Source organism: Salvelinus namaycush, chromosome 4, assembly GCF_016432855.1.
Source record: "Salvelinus namaycush isolate Seneca chromosome 4, SaNama_1.0, whole genome shotgun sequence".
NCBI classification, from domain to species: domain Eukaryota; kingdom Metazoa; phylum Chordata; class Actinopteri; order Salmoniformes; family Salmonidae; genus Salvelinus; species Salvelinus namaycush.
In genome coordinates, this window is record NC_052310.1 from 39,553,257 (window position 1) to 39,570,249 (window position 16,993).

Below are 16,993 nucleotides of genomic sequence, written 5' to 3' on the forward strand. Positions count from 1 at the left end.
AACTGCACCTGTTTGAACTCTGTACCTGTATAAAAGACACCTGTCCACACACTCAATCAAACAGACTCCAACCTCTCCACAATGGCCAAGACCAGAGGGCTGTGTAAGGACATCAGGGATAAAATTGTAGACCTGCACAAGGCTGGGATGGGCTACAGGACAATAGACAAGCAGCTTGGTGAGAAGGCAACAACTGTTGGCGCAATTATTAGAAAATGGAAGAAGTTCAAGATGACGGTCAATCACCCTCGGTCTGGGGCTCCATGCAAGATCTCACCTCGTGGGGCATCAATGATCATGAGGAAGGTGAGGGATCAGCCCAGAACTACACGGCAGGACCTGGTCAATGACCTGAAGAGAGCTGGGACCACAGTCTCAAAGAAAACCATTAGTAACACACTACGCCGTCATGGATTAAAATCATGCAGCGCACGCAAGGTCCGCCTGCTCAAGCCAGCGCATGTCCAGGCCCGTCTGAAGTTTGCCAATGACCATCTGGATGATCCAGAGGAGGAATGGGAGAAGGTCATGTGGTCTGATGAGACAAAAATAGAGCTTTTTGGTCTAAACTCCACTCGCCGTGTTTGGAGGAAGAAGAAGGATGAGTACAACCCCAAGAACACCATCCCAACCGTGAAGTATGGAGGTGGAAACATCATTATTTGGGGATGCTTTTCTGCAAAGGGGACAGGACTGCACCGTATTGAGGGGAGGATGGATGGGGCCATGTATTGCGAGATCTTGGCCAACAACCTCCTTCCCTCAGTAAGAGCATTGAAGATGGGTCGTGGCTGGGTCTTCCAGCATGACAACGACCCGAAACACACAGCCAGGGCAACTAAGGAGTTGCGTAAGAAGTAAGAAGCATCTCAAGGTCCTGGAGTGGCCTAGCCAGTCTCCAGACCTGAACCCAATAGAAAATCTTTGGAGGGAGCTGAAAGTCCGTATTGCCCAGCGACAGCCCCGAAACATGAAGGATCTGGAGAAGGTCTGTATGGAGGAGTGGGCCAAAATCCCTGCTGCAGTGTGTGCAAACCTGGTCAAGAACTACAGGAAACGTATGATCTCTGTAATTGCAAACAAAGGTTTCTGTACCAAATATTAAGTTCTGCTTTTCTGATGTATCAAATACTTATGTCATGCAATACAATGCAAATTAATTACTTAAAAATCATACAATGTGATTTTCTGGATTTTTGTTTTAGATTCCGTCTCTCACAGTTGAAGTGTACCTATGATAAAAAATGACGGACCTCTACATGCTTTGTAAGTAGGAAAACCTGCAAAATCAGCAGTGTATCAAATACTTGTTCTCCCCACTGTACATGTTGACCGCAAGATAAAAACGAAATGGTACATTTACATATAAAGAAAGATATGGGAAATGTATTGGAAAATATTTCAAATGGATGCAACATATTTTACGATTTAAAAGACATCTTGTGCATAAGAAACAGAATGGCAAACATTATCACCCGACACCAAATCGGGAAATGGTTTTCCCGCCAAGTTCTGTTAACCAGCATTAGCTGCAGACCTGTGTCCTGCCTCTGACAGAGTTTTAGTTTCCTAAGCAGGGCTCTACAGCGCTACAATTTTACGCGCATAAAGCGCCTAAATATTTTGCTGCGTGACCTGGAATTTTTATTTAGGAGCACCAGTGCGCCTTGAAAAATTAAGGATTCTAGCTTTATTACCTCAACTATTTTTCATTGTGCTCCTAAATTTCTTTGTGTGCGCCTACATTTTTCAACTTAGGCGCACACCTGCTCCTTGTAAAAAAGGTCAGCCTAGAACCCTTCTCAGTGTGGTGGTGGGAACCTCATTGATCAATACCATTTCACTTCATAATGACATTAGCTTTACAATCTCATTCTTTTCTTTTGTATTTCATCCCCCTTTTCTCCCCAAATTCGATCTGGTCTCATCGTGCAACTCCCCAACGGGCTCGGGAGGCTAAAGTCAAGTCATGCGTCCTCCAAAACATGACCAGCCAAACCGCACTTCTTAACACCCGCCCGCTTAACCCGGAAGCCAGCCGCACCAATGTGTTGGAGGAAACACAGTTCAACTGACGACCGAGGTTAGCCTGCAGGCGCCAGGCTCGCCACAAGGAGTCGCTAGAGCGCGATGAGCCAAGTAAAGCCCCCCCCCCCCAGCCAAACTCCACTAACCTAACCCGGACTGGGCAAATTAGGGCGGCGCCCTATGGGACCCCCGATCACAGCCGGTTGTGATACAGCCCGGGATCGAACTTGGGTCTGTAGTGACGCCTTATGCACTGTGATGCAGTGGCTTAGACCGCTGCGCCACTCAGGAGGCCCACGAGACAGTTTCTTGTCTCATTAAAATATGGATTAGGCATACCCCCCACCAGTACACGCTTGTCATTTTGTTGGCTATTTTTTTCCTGCCATTAACACTAGAATCGCTGGGCCTCGAGGGAACCCCCTTCGAACGCATTCTGACTGCAAAATTCTAACAGTGTTATCAATACATTTCATATATGCTATAGCAAAAATAATCATTTGGTTGTGCTTAATTTTTATTTAACCTTTAACTTACTTACTTAGGTAACATCAGAATCCAATTTTTTCCCCCTAAAATAACAATAGCTTTTTAAAATAAATGTATGTTACTGTAGTCTATGTAAAAAATAAATTTAAAAAATTCAAGTGTTCAATACATTTTATTCGTGGAGTGCCATTGTTACAACTATGAAACAGAACGCATGTGTGATGGAATGCGGTAACAGCTTTTTTTATACAAAAAAAATGAAAATAATACCGCCAACATGCACGGTCAGCAAGACGCGCAGCCAAGCGATGACAACATCAATAGCCTAAACATAAGTGCCAAGTGTGCTTGATAAAAGTGAAAATCAGTACAAAAGCACATTATGAATAATAATCAATTATTGGCAGCTCATGTCACAAACGACAGCTGGTGAATGCAGTGCTAATGTTACTTGCTTGCGATGTAGGGGATTCTCTGTCAGTGGTGACATTTTGTGCTGATAATCGGCCCATGGCGTCGTCACTGACTTTGTTCTATCCAACGGTGCCGCCTCTTCCTCTTTCCCATCTCCCCGTTTCATTTGGTGGTGGGCGCATCTTCGAGGCGCAACGTACTCGATTTTTTTTGCCCTTAGGCCTCGGAGGTGTATGTTCAGGCTGAGGTTCAGAATCAGATGAATAATCATCAGACATGTCATGATTCATTTCTTCCCCACCGTCAGTAGTTCAGTCAGATTTTAGAGCGACGCTAACATGGCATGTGCTTTCGTCTTGGTCTTCTCGCCATTGTAAATGACGTACTCCACGTAGGCCAGAGTAGACTGATAAAGACTGCTTGGATTTGATGGACTGATATAAGGTACATACCATTTTGAGATAAAAATCTGAATAGACCAATATAATAGAATGGCCCGGCCTGTTCTTCATTCCCAATTGGTGATTACATAATTCTGCATTGTTCGCTTCTCCTCGCTCATCAACTCACCCATTCTCCCCCATCATACTTTACTTCATTTATTTAATCTGTTGTTATATGTGTGAAATTAGTTTAGGCATAGTTTAGGTTCAGTTTCGAAACAATTATTGGGGTGATTATCAACTGGACACGGCAACTGTAGGGAGAAGGAGAGGGGCAGGCACTATTAAAAAAATTATAAGCCCTCTTAAAACTGGTTATAACTCCAGTTCTGTTTGTGATATTAAGATTCTAACAAGGACCGTGTGTTATATAGACTTACTTAGAAAAAGTCAAGGACAGAAGTGACTTTTTTTTTTTATCATGAAAAGTCCAAATGACAGCTTTAGCGGTTCTAGTGTTAAACTCAAATCTATTTGATCTGTCAATACGCTTTGAAACGTTAACTGTAAACGGAGAATAATGTAAATCATTATTTAACAAGCTACAAGTTGAACACAGATGGGACTTGGCTTGCCTTTTACTTCAGAATGAACTGGATAGACAAGCAGATGTGTAAAGATGAATTTCTTAATCAAGAGCTGGGAGGTGGGTTGCAAGTGCGTCGCCAGGGAAAGCAAACACAGCAAACCAGAATAATAATATGTAGGAGAAGCATTTGCTTTTAAATCAGGTTCTGAAAGACTGGTGGCCATATATTGTAGAGGAAGGCCTGGTGTTATCACCTGGGGCTGACAGAGAAAGTGTGGTGGGGCACAGAAGAGCCCTGGGGCAACATCCTCCGATTGAACAACAACATTATGAAATATAGATATGCACTGAGTGTACAAAACATGAAGAACTCTTTCCATGACATAGACTGACCAGGTGAATCCAGGTGAAAGCTATGATCTCTTATTGGATGTCACTTGTTAAATCCACTTCAGATCAGTGTAGATGAAGGGGAGGAGACGGGTTAGAGAAGGATTTGTAAGCCTTGAGACAACTGAGACATGGATTGGGGCAAGACAAAAGATTTAAGGGCCTTTGAACAGGGTATGGTAGTAGGTGCCAAGCGCACCGGTTTGTGTCAAGAATTGTACCCCTGCTGTGTTTTTCACACTCAACAGTTTCCCGTGTGTATTGAGAATGGACCACCACCCAAACAACATCCAGACAACTTGTGTGTAGATAAAACAGCACAGACTTCCTGGCAATGATCCATGTGGCAGAAACTTAACATAACATTCTCAAATAGGCAATCCAACATGCCCGGAGGTTGAGGGAATTAAAGTAACAACTAGATGCATAATCAGACAGCTAAGATCTCATTAATTCAACAGCTTTGATCAAATTCATTAAAAATTGATTGCCGGGGAAGGTATTCATTTAATCTTTCTGTGTGGGGAAAAAAGTGTGGTGGGGAGAGGAAGTGAGTGAGCGCGGTGTAAGGGAATATTATCTGTGTTATGAGATACTGAGAGCGCTTTCCATGACACTGACAACTGGCTCAGAATACGAGGGAGGTCGAACTCGTCACCTGCGGAACTTGTCTCTCATCTTCTCCAGGTCGTCGCGGGTACGACCCATCTCCTCCCGCATGTAGTGGCGGCTGGTCTCAAACTCCGTCTCCATGGCCTCCATCTTGTGGGTGGTGTGGGAGAGCCGCCGGCGCAGGTCTTCATTCTGCTGCTGCAGGATCCTGGAGGGGAGGGACGGGTGGAGAGGGGGGTGGGGGGGGGAGAGTCAGACAGTCAGCCCAGGTGCAGTGGAATGATTCACAGACAGTATCGTATTTCACAGTGACTAGACTGACAAGACGAACAGAGAGCCATGAGAACTTGCTTCAGCCACAGAATTCAGGGAGACAGAGTTAACTGACAAACTGAAATTGAGCGACTGACAAAATATCAAAACGGGAAATAAAGAAAAATCACAATTAACAACTATGATAAGCATAATAAGGGAAAACTGGTATGCGATAGAAAGTCATTCATTTCGCTGGTGCATGCATATTTATGACATACACATTTTTTGGGTGTGCGAGAGAGAGCACATGGTTGACCACAGCCCTCTGTGTGTGTCTGCAGCGGGAAGGCGAGTAGCCTGTGTCTTGGGTGATTGCCTGACTTTGCCCAGGTCCCTTTGTCCTAGTGTGTCTGTGGATTTAATGGGAGATACTGTCAGGATGCTGGGGGGACGGGAGGGGACGGAGCAGCTGACATGGGACAGGACACATCTGCTATCTGCCACAACCCAATGTCCCCAATCCTGTCACCACACAGCGCATCACACCACGCAGCATCCAGCCACACACTCACTGCAGGCTGCACACGTCTATTAAAACCACAGTTCTCTCAGAGTCTGTCCAATCTGGCTCAGATGCATGACAGCGGTTAAAACAAGACCACATGTTTTTTTCAACACGTCACTGACACATCCAACCAGCAACAACAGATAGCTCAATAAAAAGCACAATGAAAGCAGGGAGAAAGGAGGAAAGAGGAGGATATGCAGATACGGCCAGCTAGTTAGCAGCAGAAAGCTCATAACTACCGTCCACTGACGTACGTTTAGGCTGTGACTTCCAGTAGGCTCAGATTAGGTTGTGAGAGCCAGGCAATTGATTAGGCAGACCACATCAGCAGCATCCAGGTGCGTTACCCTGTGACAGGGTGTGATTGGGTGTGACCGTGTGGAATCAAATTAGCCCTCACACCGCTGTCTGCTCCGCCGTGCTGCGTCTGCAAAGATCAATTGGACTTTTTCCACACCTAACAGCTTGCGGACACTAAATCTTTAAAATCGACGTGAGGTCCCATCCTGACACTCCCAGAGCCAGAGGGTAGTCCTCTTCACTAAGTCTACTGCTTAAGAGAGGGGAAGGAAGGAACGCACACACATGCAGACACGCATGCCAACCAGAACGGCTCAAGAAAAGAGAACATCAATGATTTATGGTATGTTCTGGTTGGTGGGGGGGGCGACGACCAATGTTTTACTCTATAAATATACACAGGATTTCACGCTTTCTTCTGGGCTCTTTCAGGGCACAGGTTTGAGTAACAGGCAGAAAATTGGTATTTGGCACAGTCTGTGGGTATTACCCAGTACCTTCAGTCCTTTTGTAAATAACCCATCAGTTAGTAAATTCTGCAGACTGGTAGGAAATGTAATTGACATCCAACAAATCCAAAAGTGAATGTCCACATTTACAACGTAAACAATACCTTTCCAGGAGTAAAAAAAAAAAAAAACGCTCTTGATGACTTACCGATACAGAGATCAGATAAGGGAGGTGGAATTGTGATTTCTAATACCAACATGTATATCGAAAAATGTGTATGTTGGATGATTAAAAATGTTACAAGAAACAGATTTTCGAGTAATAAAGTCCTCGTTAAATGACTACAAAAATAAATGGTTGACAGAACAGGAATTTAAATATCTTTGTCCCAAAACCTACAGTTTAGACACAAATCAACCACAGACCCTCCATTAAGACCTATCGTTTCAGGTACTGGCTCCCAAACAGAAAGTGTCTCGTTATGTGGACTTACACATTTATCCATTAGTCAAACAGTTGCTCTTGATGTCTCATAGCTATATACTGTGGCAGCTCAGGGGACTCAGGGGAGAGGTGACACTCACAATAAAATAAGACAGCGGGAGACCCGTTGCTTTAGGATCTGGGGGGCTGCAGTTGCTTCATGGGCCCAGCAGGTAGTGACTGGCCGTCGGCAAAGACTCGTTTCCCGGGCAGCTCCAGGCCAGGTGTCCCTTCTGGCCACAGTTGTAACACCTTCTCTGGCTCCCGCTAACAAGCAGCCGCCACCGCCTCAGGAGTGATCTGGGTTCAGTAATAGGAGGCCGTCTTGAAGCGGGGCTCAAATAGGTGTCTCCCTTTCTACCACGCGTTGGTTCAGCCTTGACTTCAGGCCTACTGGGCTCTGGCCTTCGTAAACACCTCTACAGTAACCTGGTGATTTTCTATTAAAAGCAAGCAGGGCATCAACTAACGGGGGTTGCTCTGGGCAGCATGGCGCTTTGCGTCGGTGGGGAGGATACATTTGTCTATTACCAGTCGATCTATAGCTGATGGCCCGTCCCACGTGGTAAGCCAACTTCTAGTTAATCTAACCGGCGCGGCTATTTGAGGTCTTACCGGGGCGTGGCCATCATAGGCCCAGGAGTGGAATGGTTGTGCCTATAATGGGCCAAGATGGCAGTTTTCAGAGCAGCATAGTTGTCGACATCCGCCCGTGCCAAGTCCCTACAGGCCTTCTGGGCTTCTCCAGTCAGAAAGGGGCCACTTTGACAGCCAAGTCCTCCTAGGGACATCGCTCTTTCTCTGTGGTGCGCTCAAAAACCTCTAGCTAAACTTCAATGTCATCTTCAGCAATTAGCTTGGCGAGGATCTTGACTGGTTCCGTCATTCGATTCGGCCAAACCATGGCTTGGCTAAGCTGTGTGAAGGCCTCCTGAAGGGCAAGGAGGCTTTGGGCTTGCACCAGCTGAGTTACAGTGTCTTCCATGAATCACCAGACCCAGTTGGTGCCTGTAGAGCTGTCCATGGTGCCGACTCACCTTGGCCTCTCGAGCCCTCTGGAGCTGACCAAGGTCCTGCTCCTTCCTTTGTAGAGGCCTGCTGGCCCCTGGTTTTCCATAACACCAATATTGCGAATGATGAGGCCCTCAAATTCTTCCTCTCCAACCGCTTAAGCAATGTGCCTACAAATTACATAATTGAGCTTGCACAACTAATGCTTACTAAAAACTATTTTCTATTTGAAAAATATCACTACCTAGAGACTTTAGAAACAGCAACGGGAACTCCATTAGCTTCCAACTACGCAAATCAATCTTGGCAAAATTCGAATTGGATTTTATTCATGAAAATAATCCTTAAAGATCGTGTTAAATATTGGACCCGATATACAGAAGATTGCTTTATGATCTGGACAGGTTCCGACATTAAATGTACTTCTTAACTACAATCAAACAATTTCCTTCACTATGGAAAATAGCATTAACTATAGATTTCTTAGATATAGATTGTCCCTTTTGTAACAAGTACTACAGTTTACAGAAAACCTACAGATAGTTATCGCCCTCTCCTTGAGCATTTTCAATTGAGAGGATACCCTGATGCCTGGCTTGATAAAGCTCAAAACACAAGTTTAAACAGAAACCAGTTACTTAATAAATAACAAAAACAGAATCAAGTTTTCTGTAAACTATATACTTACTTTCAATGATAGCCGTAATGGCATCAAGTGTATTGTCAATAAACATTGACACAGACTCCTATTTAAATTCTTCCTTCCAGAATCTAACATACATTACCGTTCAAAAGTTTGGGGTCACTTAGAAATGTCCTTGAAAGAAAAGCAAATTTTTTGTCCATTAAAATAACATCATATTGATCGGAAATACAGTGTAGACATTGTTTATGTTGTACATGACTATTGTAGCTGGAAACGGCTGATTTCTAATGGAATATCTACATAGGCGTACAGAGGCCCATTATCAGCAACCATCACTCACTCCTGTGTTCCAATGGCACATTGTGTTAGCTAATCCAAGTTTATCATTTTAAAAGGCTAATTGATCATTAGAAAACACTTTTGCAATTATGTTAGCACAGCTGAAAACTGTTGTTCTGATTAAAGAAGCAATAAAACTGGCCTTCTTTTGACTAGTTGAGGATCTGGAGCATCAGCATTTGTGGGTTCGATTACAGGCTCAAAATGGCTAGAAATAAAGAACTTTCTAATGAAACTCGTCAGTCTATTCTTGTTCTGAAAAATGAAGGCTATTCCATGTGAGAAATTGCCAAGAAACTGAAGATCTCGTACAAAGCTGTGTACTATTTCCTTCACAGAACAGCACAAACTGGCCCTAACCAGAATAAAAAGAGGAGCGGGAGGCCCCGGTGCACAACTGAGCAAGTACATTAGAGTGTCTAGTTTGAGAAACAGATGCCTCACAAGTCCTCAACTGGCAGCTTCATTAAATAGTACCCGCAAAACACCAGTCTCAACGTCAACAGTGAAGAGGCGACCCCGGGATGCTGGCCTTCTAGGCAGAATTCCTCTGTCCAGTGTCTGTTCTTTAGCCCATCTTAATATTTTCCTTTTTATAGGCCAGTCTGAGATATGGCTTTTTCTTTGCAACTGTACTTTGTGGTGGGCTGGCTCATGAATTGATATGATGTAATTAGGTGAGCAAACACCGGGGGCGGTAATGATTTGAGTTGCCCTTTGTGCCAACTCCCATACCCTATAACTCTATTTCTTTGTGACTAATTTCTATACAGGTAGACCAGAAAAGCCACATCCCTGATTGGCAGATGAATGGCAACCGTGATCAGAAGGACCTGCTGCTCATCTGTTGTTCTTTACAAATGCTGTTTTGAATTAAAATAAAATTGTACCTACACACTAAAGGCTGTAAAGCCGAAACGTCTGTGTATGCTATCCCTGTTGCAGTGAAAATAATGAAAAGCATAGAATAAGCTTTATGCGACATCTTGAGCGCAAACCCTTTTAATTTGTCTGAATTCGCAGGTTTTACGCAACAGCCAAGCTTCTGGGCGAGCGTGATTGTTCTCTTTTGATTAGGTAATACCCTGTAATCCTGTACAAGTTTGCTTGAGAAGTATGTGTGCTCAGTATGCATGTACACATCACATACGGAAAGTATTCAGACCCCAATTTATTACGTTATAGCCTTATTCTAAAATTGATTAAATATTTTTCCCCTCAATCTACACACAATACCCCATAATGACAAATCAAAAATAGGTTTTAGAAATTGAGACTTCATAAATACATTTGATTGATTGATATTAAAAATGTAAACCATAAATATCTCATTTACATAAGTATTCAGACCCTTTGCTATGAGACTCGAAATTGAGCTCAGATGCATCCTGTTTCCATTGATCATCCTTGAGATGTTTCTACAAAGTGATTGGAGAACACCTGTGGTAAATTCAATTGATTGGACATGATTTGGAAAGGCACACACACCTGTCTATATAAGGTCCCACAGATGACAGTGCATGTCAGAGCAAAAACAAAGCCATGAGGTCAAAGGAATTGTCCATCGAGCTCCGAGACAGGATTGCATCGAGGCACAGATCTGGGGAAGGGTACCAAAATATTTCTGCAGCATTGAAGGTCCAAGAACACAATGGCCTCCAACATTCTTAAATGGGAGAAGTTTGGAACCACCAAGACCCTTCCTAGAGCTGGCCGCCCGGCCAAACTGAGCAATCGGGGGAGAAGGGCCTTGTTTAGGGAACTGACCAAGAATCCGATGGTCACTCTGACAACGCTCCAGAGTTCCTCTGTGGAGATGGGAGAACCTTCCAAAAAGACAACCATCTCTGCAGCACTCCATGAACCAGGCCAGACGGAAGCCACCCCTCAGTAAAAATGCACGACAGCCCGCTTGGAGTTTGCCAAAAGACACCTAAAGAACTCTCAGACCATGAGAAGCAAGATTTTCTGATCTGATGAAACCAAAATTGAACTCTTTGGCCTGCATGCAAAGCGCCATGTCTGGATGAAATCTGGCCATCCCTATGGTGAAACATGATGGTGCCAGTATCATGCTGTGGGGATATTTTTCAGCAGGCAGGGACTGGAGCTGACCAAGGTCCTGCTCCTTCCTTTGTAGCTCCCTGACTAGTGACTAGTCAGGATCAAAAGGAAAGATTTACAGAGCAAAGTAATAGAAATCCTTGATGAAAACCTGCTCCAGAGCGCTCTGGACCTCATGCTGGAGCAAAGGTTCGCCTTCCAACAGGACAACGACCCTAAGCACACAGTGTGAGGCGGCAGATAGCCTAGCGGTAAGAGCGTTAGGCCAGTAACAGAAAGGTTGCTAGTTCAAATCCCAGAGTCGACTAGGTGAAAAATTTACATTTACAAGGCACGTAACCCCAATTGCTCCAGGGTCAGCGTCAATGACGGCAACATTTTAATTTCACAACGCACAGGTTACAAATATAAGCGCCTCCTATTTGACCTTTGACCTTTATAAGAAGCTAAGCTTTCCACTCTATTCTGCTGTAAATGTAAGCATTGAGGAAAAATGTAGATGCATTATATGGTACAATACAAGATTTGCACAGAACTCAACTCCTGCCAACTAATGCACAGTGTGTATATAAAAGCAAGGTATCAGGAACTTTGGCTCTAACCTGGATGATTTACAACAGCAAAGCAAAATGAGCATGTCACAGCATAAAAGGGTCTTGCAATTTCAGACAACCTAGCACCCGAGTCCACAGTGGTTGGGATACTTTTTTGGCTGTGTTACAAACAGCTCTAACAGCCTTGCACACTGAGATGCTCCACAGGAGCCAACAAAGAGGTGGAGGAGAGTGGCAAAGGCACATTGTTTTCTCTTATCGCAGTTATTTCCCCAGAGATTCAAAAGCTTTCAGAAAGTAATTTGATAGACTGAGATTGTAAGATGTTCTCAGAGGCCAGTTTATTTTTAATTTTTTACAAGCATTAAACTTTGTCCTTGTGATCAGAGAGGTAGGCGTGTGCATCATAGTGAGCTGAAAAAATGTGAAATGCTATTAAAAATGGAACAAAAAAACAACATTTGCAATAGGCCTACAGCGAAACACCCAACAGCAACGCTTAGGATGGCCAACAGAACGACAGCCATCGCTAGGCCTCTGATGTCTATTTCCCTGACTGCTTCATGGCAACAACATCGTCAGTCATCTCATCACTGTCACTTCTTATCTGTCTTTCATAGGCCCCTTATCCCATGGTAGTCACAACTTGACACTGAGTGACAGAATACAACAGGTACACGTCTCGAGATAAGGGCTGGAAGGATGCATTTGTGTGTTATGTCTAGTCAACCAAACAGAAAATAAGACCCGGCATATGGAAAGAGAGGTAAACAAAGCGCCTCTAATTAAAATAAGCATGGTTGAGCATGGCTGGTCGAGAGGCAGAGGCCGTTTAAAACTCGGAGGCACAGCAAGGTTCCAGCGGAGAATGGGAAACAATTCCTGGCCGAGCTGGACTTTTCTGACCTGTTCCCCATTCGGAGGGGTATGATGGAAGGAGGGAGAGAGAGGATGAAGATCTGTCTGTCAAGCGACGTGTCGGTAATCCCATTCATCTGAGAAACACATGTTGGGAGATTTGCTCCTCACAGTCCTCTGCAGCATATGCAGTAGACCAACAGCTAAGATTCAGCATGACAAAACCGCTCTACTACTGGGGAGACAGAACAAGCTCTAGCCTCTGTAGAGGCTTGGTGCCTTGAGGAATTCCAGGGCAAGAGTGGGCAACTGGGCGGTACTCATTAACAGCAGCACTCAGCTCAGGTCCGGTTGTATTCAGTCAGACACAGGTCATCTCCCACAGAATTATTCAACATCCCACACGAGCACAGGGGCATCTAGGCCAATCGATTATGTTGCCTGTGTGCCACAAAGCAGCTTACCAGCATTTCCCACCACAGGGAAGAGAGAGGGAGGGAGGATCCAACAGCCACTACGTCAGCGGAAATTCATTAAGCATTGCGGTCTGATGCCCATACGTGTGGATAGTGGCCTGACAACATTTACCCTAGCGCGCACGTCACAGCTTGTTCACTGACACCAAAGGGCACTTCACGTGTAGCGTACCACAGAGACAGAGACTGCGCTAGACTTCACTATGAGAGGATAAGATGAAACTTCAAAAACACAGGCACTGTCACACACTTGATAGATTTAGTAGTAATTAGCTGAGTATAGGGATTCCTGTGGGAGAGGAAGTGGAGCGGAGGAGGACAGGAGGACTGATGGAGGTGAGAGTGCCATCTGTAACTAGAACTAGTGGTCGGTCTCTGCTTTGACTCATCATTAGCTGTGTGGCAGCAGCAGGTGTGTGCTTTCACAGCCTGGACTGCCGAGGCTCTCAGGGAGGTCCGGCAGGGAGAAGGCACTGATCACACAGATTCACTCTGAGCCCAGTCTGGGGAGGGAGGAGGAGAGGGAGGAGGGCGGTGTGGTTGACAGATGTTGGCGCTAACAGCAACCTGCTCCTCTTCCATTCGCCCACCTGTGCAGCGCCCATCCGACCACACCGCAGGGCCTAGTCATCATCGCACCAGATGGGATCTCCCATATCTCTATGAACCCTCCCTCCCCTCCCCCTCAGTGCTACTGACGCAGAGGCTGGGTGTCTGAGGGCGTATTCACACTTGGTCACTTTCAGCCAATTTTTGTGAACTCGGTGCAATTCGCTTATTTTTTTGTGCAGCGTGAAGACTCCAAAAGGAACTCAGACCCTTCAAAAGAGCCCACGAAGCAAACCGAACTGAGACCATCTCGAGAGTTCGTTTCACTTGAATTCCATGGTCCGGTTCCCTATTTTTTAGGCAATGTGAACACAAAGCTCCGCAGGTTCCCTTGTCATTTTTCCCCGCATACACACTAGATTACTGCAACACCATTTCCCCTGCCATAACCCTTTACATCGGTGCCACAAAAGAGAGAAGATGATATGCAGGGTCGTATTCATTATGCAAATTCTGTTGCGAAGCATTTCTTAAACGGAAGCAGACGGAACGGGAAGAAACCTACCTGAATTTGTCCAATAGAAACTCTTGTATTAGTTCACTGTTTGGCCAATGATTACACCCCATGTTCGCTGAAAAAAACTTGTGCTATTTTGGGATATTGATTAGCGATTGTCAAGGATGCACAGAAAGTAATTTTTTAAAAGTTTTTAGTTCAGATTATTTGTTTGCAATATGTGATCTATAGGCTAAGAGCTTCATAAATCGTTTATTTGAATGTGGGATTTAAATAGTGTGAGAAGATACTAACATATTTGGTGAGAATCACAGCATTGGGTACAAAATCATTTCTAGCTCTTAAAGGGGCCTACAATGGGTGTACAATTTTCAATTACAGCATTATTTAATCAGTGGTTATTCTTATGCTATTTATTCTGTTACCAATAATATTTACAATTTTAATAGTATTTTCTGATTATAAATATTATGTCTCATATTTTAACTAAATGCAATCTATTTGCTATGCATTTGGAAAGTATTCAGACCCCTGGACTTTTTCAATATTTTGTTGCGTTACAGCCTTATTCTAAAATGTATTACATTTTTATTTCCTCATCAATCTAGACACAATGCCCCATAATGATGAAGCAAAGACGGGTTTATAGATTAATAAAAATAAAAAAATGAAATATGGCATTTACATACAGTACCAGTCAAATGTTTAGACACACCTACCTAAGGGTTTTCCTTTATTTTCACTATTTTCTACATTGTATATAATACAATATAATAATAATAATACCAAGAGTGTGCAAAGCTGTCAAGGCAAAGGGTGGCTACTTTGAAGAATCTCAAATATAAAACATATCTTGATTTGTGAAACACTTTTTTGATTACTACATGATTCTATAAGTGTTATTTCATAGTTTCGATGTCTTCACTACTTTCCTATAAATGTAGAAAATAGTTAAATTAAAGTAAAACCGCAGGTGTGCCAACACCTGTATTTGGGGAGTCTCTCATATTCTTCTATGCAGATCCTCTCAAGCTCGGTCTGGTTGGATGGGGAGTGTTGTTGCACAGCTATTTTTAGGTCTCTCCAGAGATGTTCAAATCGGGTTCAAGTCCGGGCTCTGGCTGGGCCACTCAAGGACATTGAGACTTGTCCCGAAGCCACTCCTGCGTTGTCTTGGCTGCGTGCTTAGGGTCGTTGTTCTGTTGGAAGGTGAACCTTCGCCCCAGTCTGAGGTCCTGAACACTTTGGAGCAGTTTTTCAGCAAGGATCTTTCTGTACTTTGCTCCGTTCATCTCTCCCTCGATCCTGTTATGTCTCCCAGTCCCTGCTGCTGAAAAACATCCCCACAGCATGATGCTGCCACCACCATGCTTCACCATAGCGATGGTGCCAGGTTTCCTCCAGATGTGACGCTTGGCATTCAGGCCAAAGAGTTCAATCTTGGTTCCATCAGACCAAAGAATCTTGTTTCTCATGGTCAGAGTCATTAAGGTGCCTTTTTTCAAACTCCAAGCAGGCTGTCATGTGCCTTTTACTGAGGAGTGGCTTCCGTCTGGCCCCTCTAAAAAGGCCTGATTATTGGAGTGCTGCAGAGATGGCTGTCCTTCTGGAAGGTTCTCCCATCTCCACAGAGGAACTCTGGAGCTCTGTCAGAGTGACCATCGGGTTCTTGGTCACCTCCTTGACCAAGGCCATTCTTCCCCAATTGCGCAGTTTGGTCAGGCGGCCAGCTCTAAGAAGAGTCTTGTTGGTTCCAAACTTCTTCTACTTGAGAATGATGGAGGCCACTGTGTTCTTGGGGACCTTCAATGCTGCAGAAATGTTTTGGTATCTTTCCCCAGATATGTGCTTTCGACACAATCCTGTCTCTGAGCTCTATGCACAATTACTTCGACCTTATGGCTTGGTTTTTGCTCTGATATGCACCGTCAACTGCGGGACCTTATATAGACAGGTCTGTGCCTTTCCAAATCATGTCCAATCAATTTAATTTACCACAGGTGGACTCCGAGTTGTAGAAACATCTCAAGGATGATCAATGGAAACAGGATACACCAGAGCTCAATTTCGAGTCTCATAGCAAAGGGTCTGAATAGTTAAGTAAGTAAGCTATCTGTTTTTATTTTTAATACATTTGCAAACATTTCTAAAGACCTGTTTTCGCTTTGTCATTATGAGGTATTGTGTTTAGATTGATGAGGAAAACAACATATTTAATACATTTTAGAATAAGGCTGTAACATAAATTAAAAAGTCAAGGGGTCTGAACACTTTCCGAATGCACTGTAAGTAGGTATATTTAGCTGTCCCATAACACATTCTGATGGAATGGCTTGTCCTGCACTTCGTAAAAACCCACAGTACATTGAGTGAATGTTGGAAAAAGATCTTGGTTCCTCTCTAAACATAGCAATGTGAATGCAAAGAGGACTCGGACCACAAAATAGGTGAAGTGAACTGGCAAAAGAGTCGTGTCCTCTTATAAAGGCAAGGGCAGTGTGAATACAAGGACTTTAGTTATTTAGCTTATTTTTTACCCCCCTTTTTCTCCCCAATTTCGATCGTGTCTCATCGCTGCAACTCCCCAACGGGCTGAGGAGAGGCGAAGGGGGGAGTCATGAGTCCTCCAAAAAAATTACCCTTAACACCCGCCAGCTTAACCCGGCAGCCAGTCCGCACCAATGTGTCAGAGGAAACACCATTCAACTGGCGTCAGCCTATAGGCGCCTGGCCTGCCACAAGGAGTCGCTAGGGCACGGTGAGCCAAGTATAGCCCCCCCGGCCAAACCCTCCCCTAACCCGGGCGACGATGGGCCAATTGTGCGGCGTCCTATGGGACTCCCGGCCACGGCCAGTTGTGACACAGCCCGGGAATGAACCTGGGTCTGTAGTAACGCCTCTAGCCCTGCGGCATTACTACAGTGCCTTAGACCGCTGCGCCACTTGGAAGGCCCAACCCAGAGTTCACTTTAAAGAGGACTGGGATCGGCTGTTTTAAAGAGTACTACATGTAAAAGT

General features: G+C 44.4%; 1 protein-coding gene across 1 annotated transcript in view; it reads right to left on the reverse strand.

Annotated features, from left to right (window-relative positions):
• Positions 1-16,993, reverse strand: part of LOC120046513 (tight junction-associated protein 1-like) — a 159,979-nt gene that overhangs the window by 43,673 nt on the left and 99,313 nt on the right. Inside the window, exon 7 of the mRNA XM_038991813.1 lies at positions 4,952-5,113. Coding sequence (XP_038847741.1) covers positions 4,952-5,113 — 162 coding nt within the window. The remainder of the gene's footprint in view (positions 1-4,951; positions 5,114-16,993) is intronic.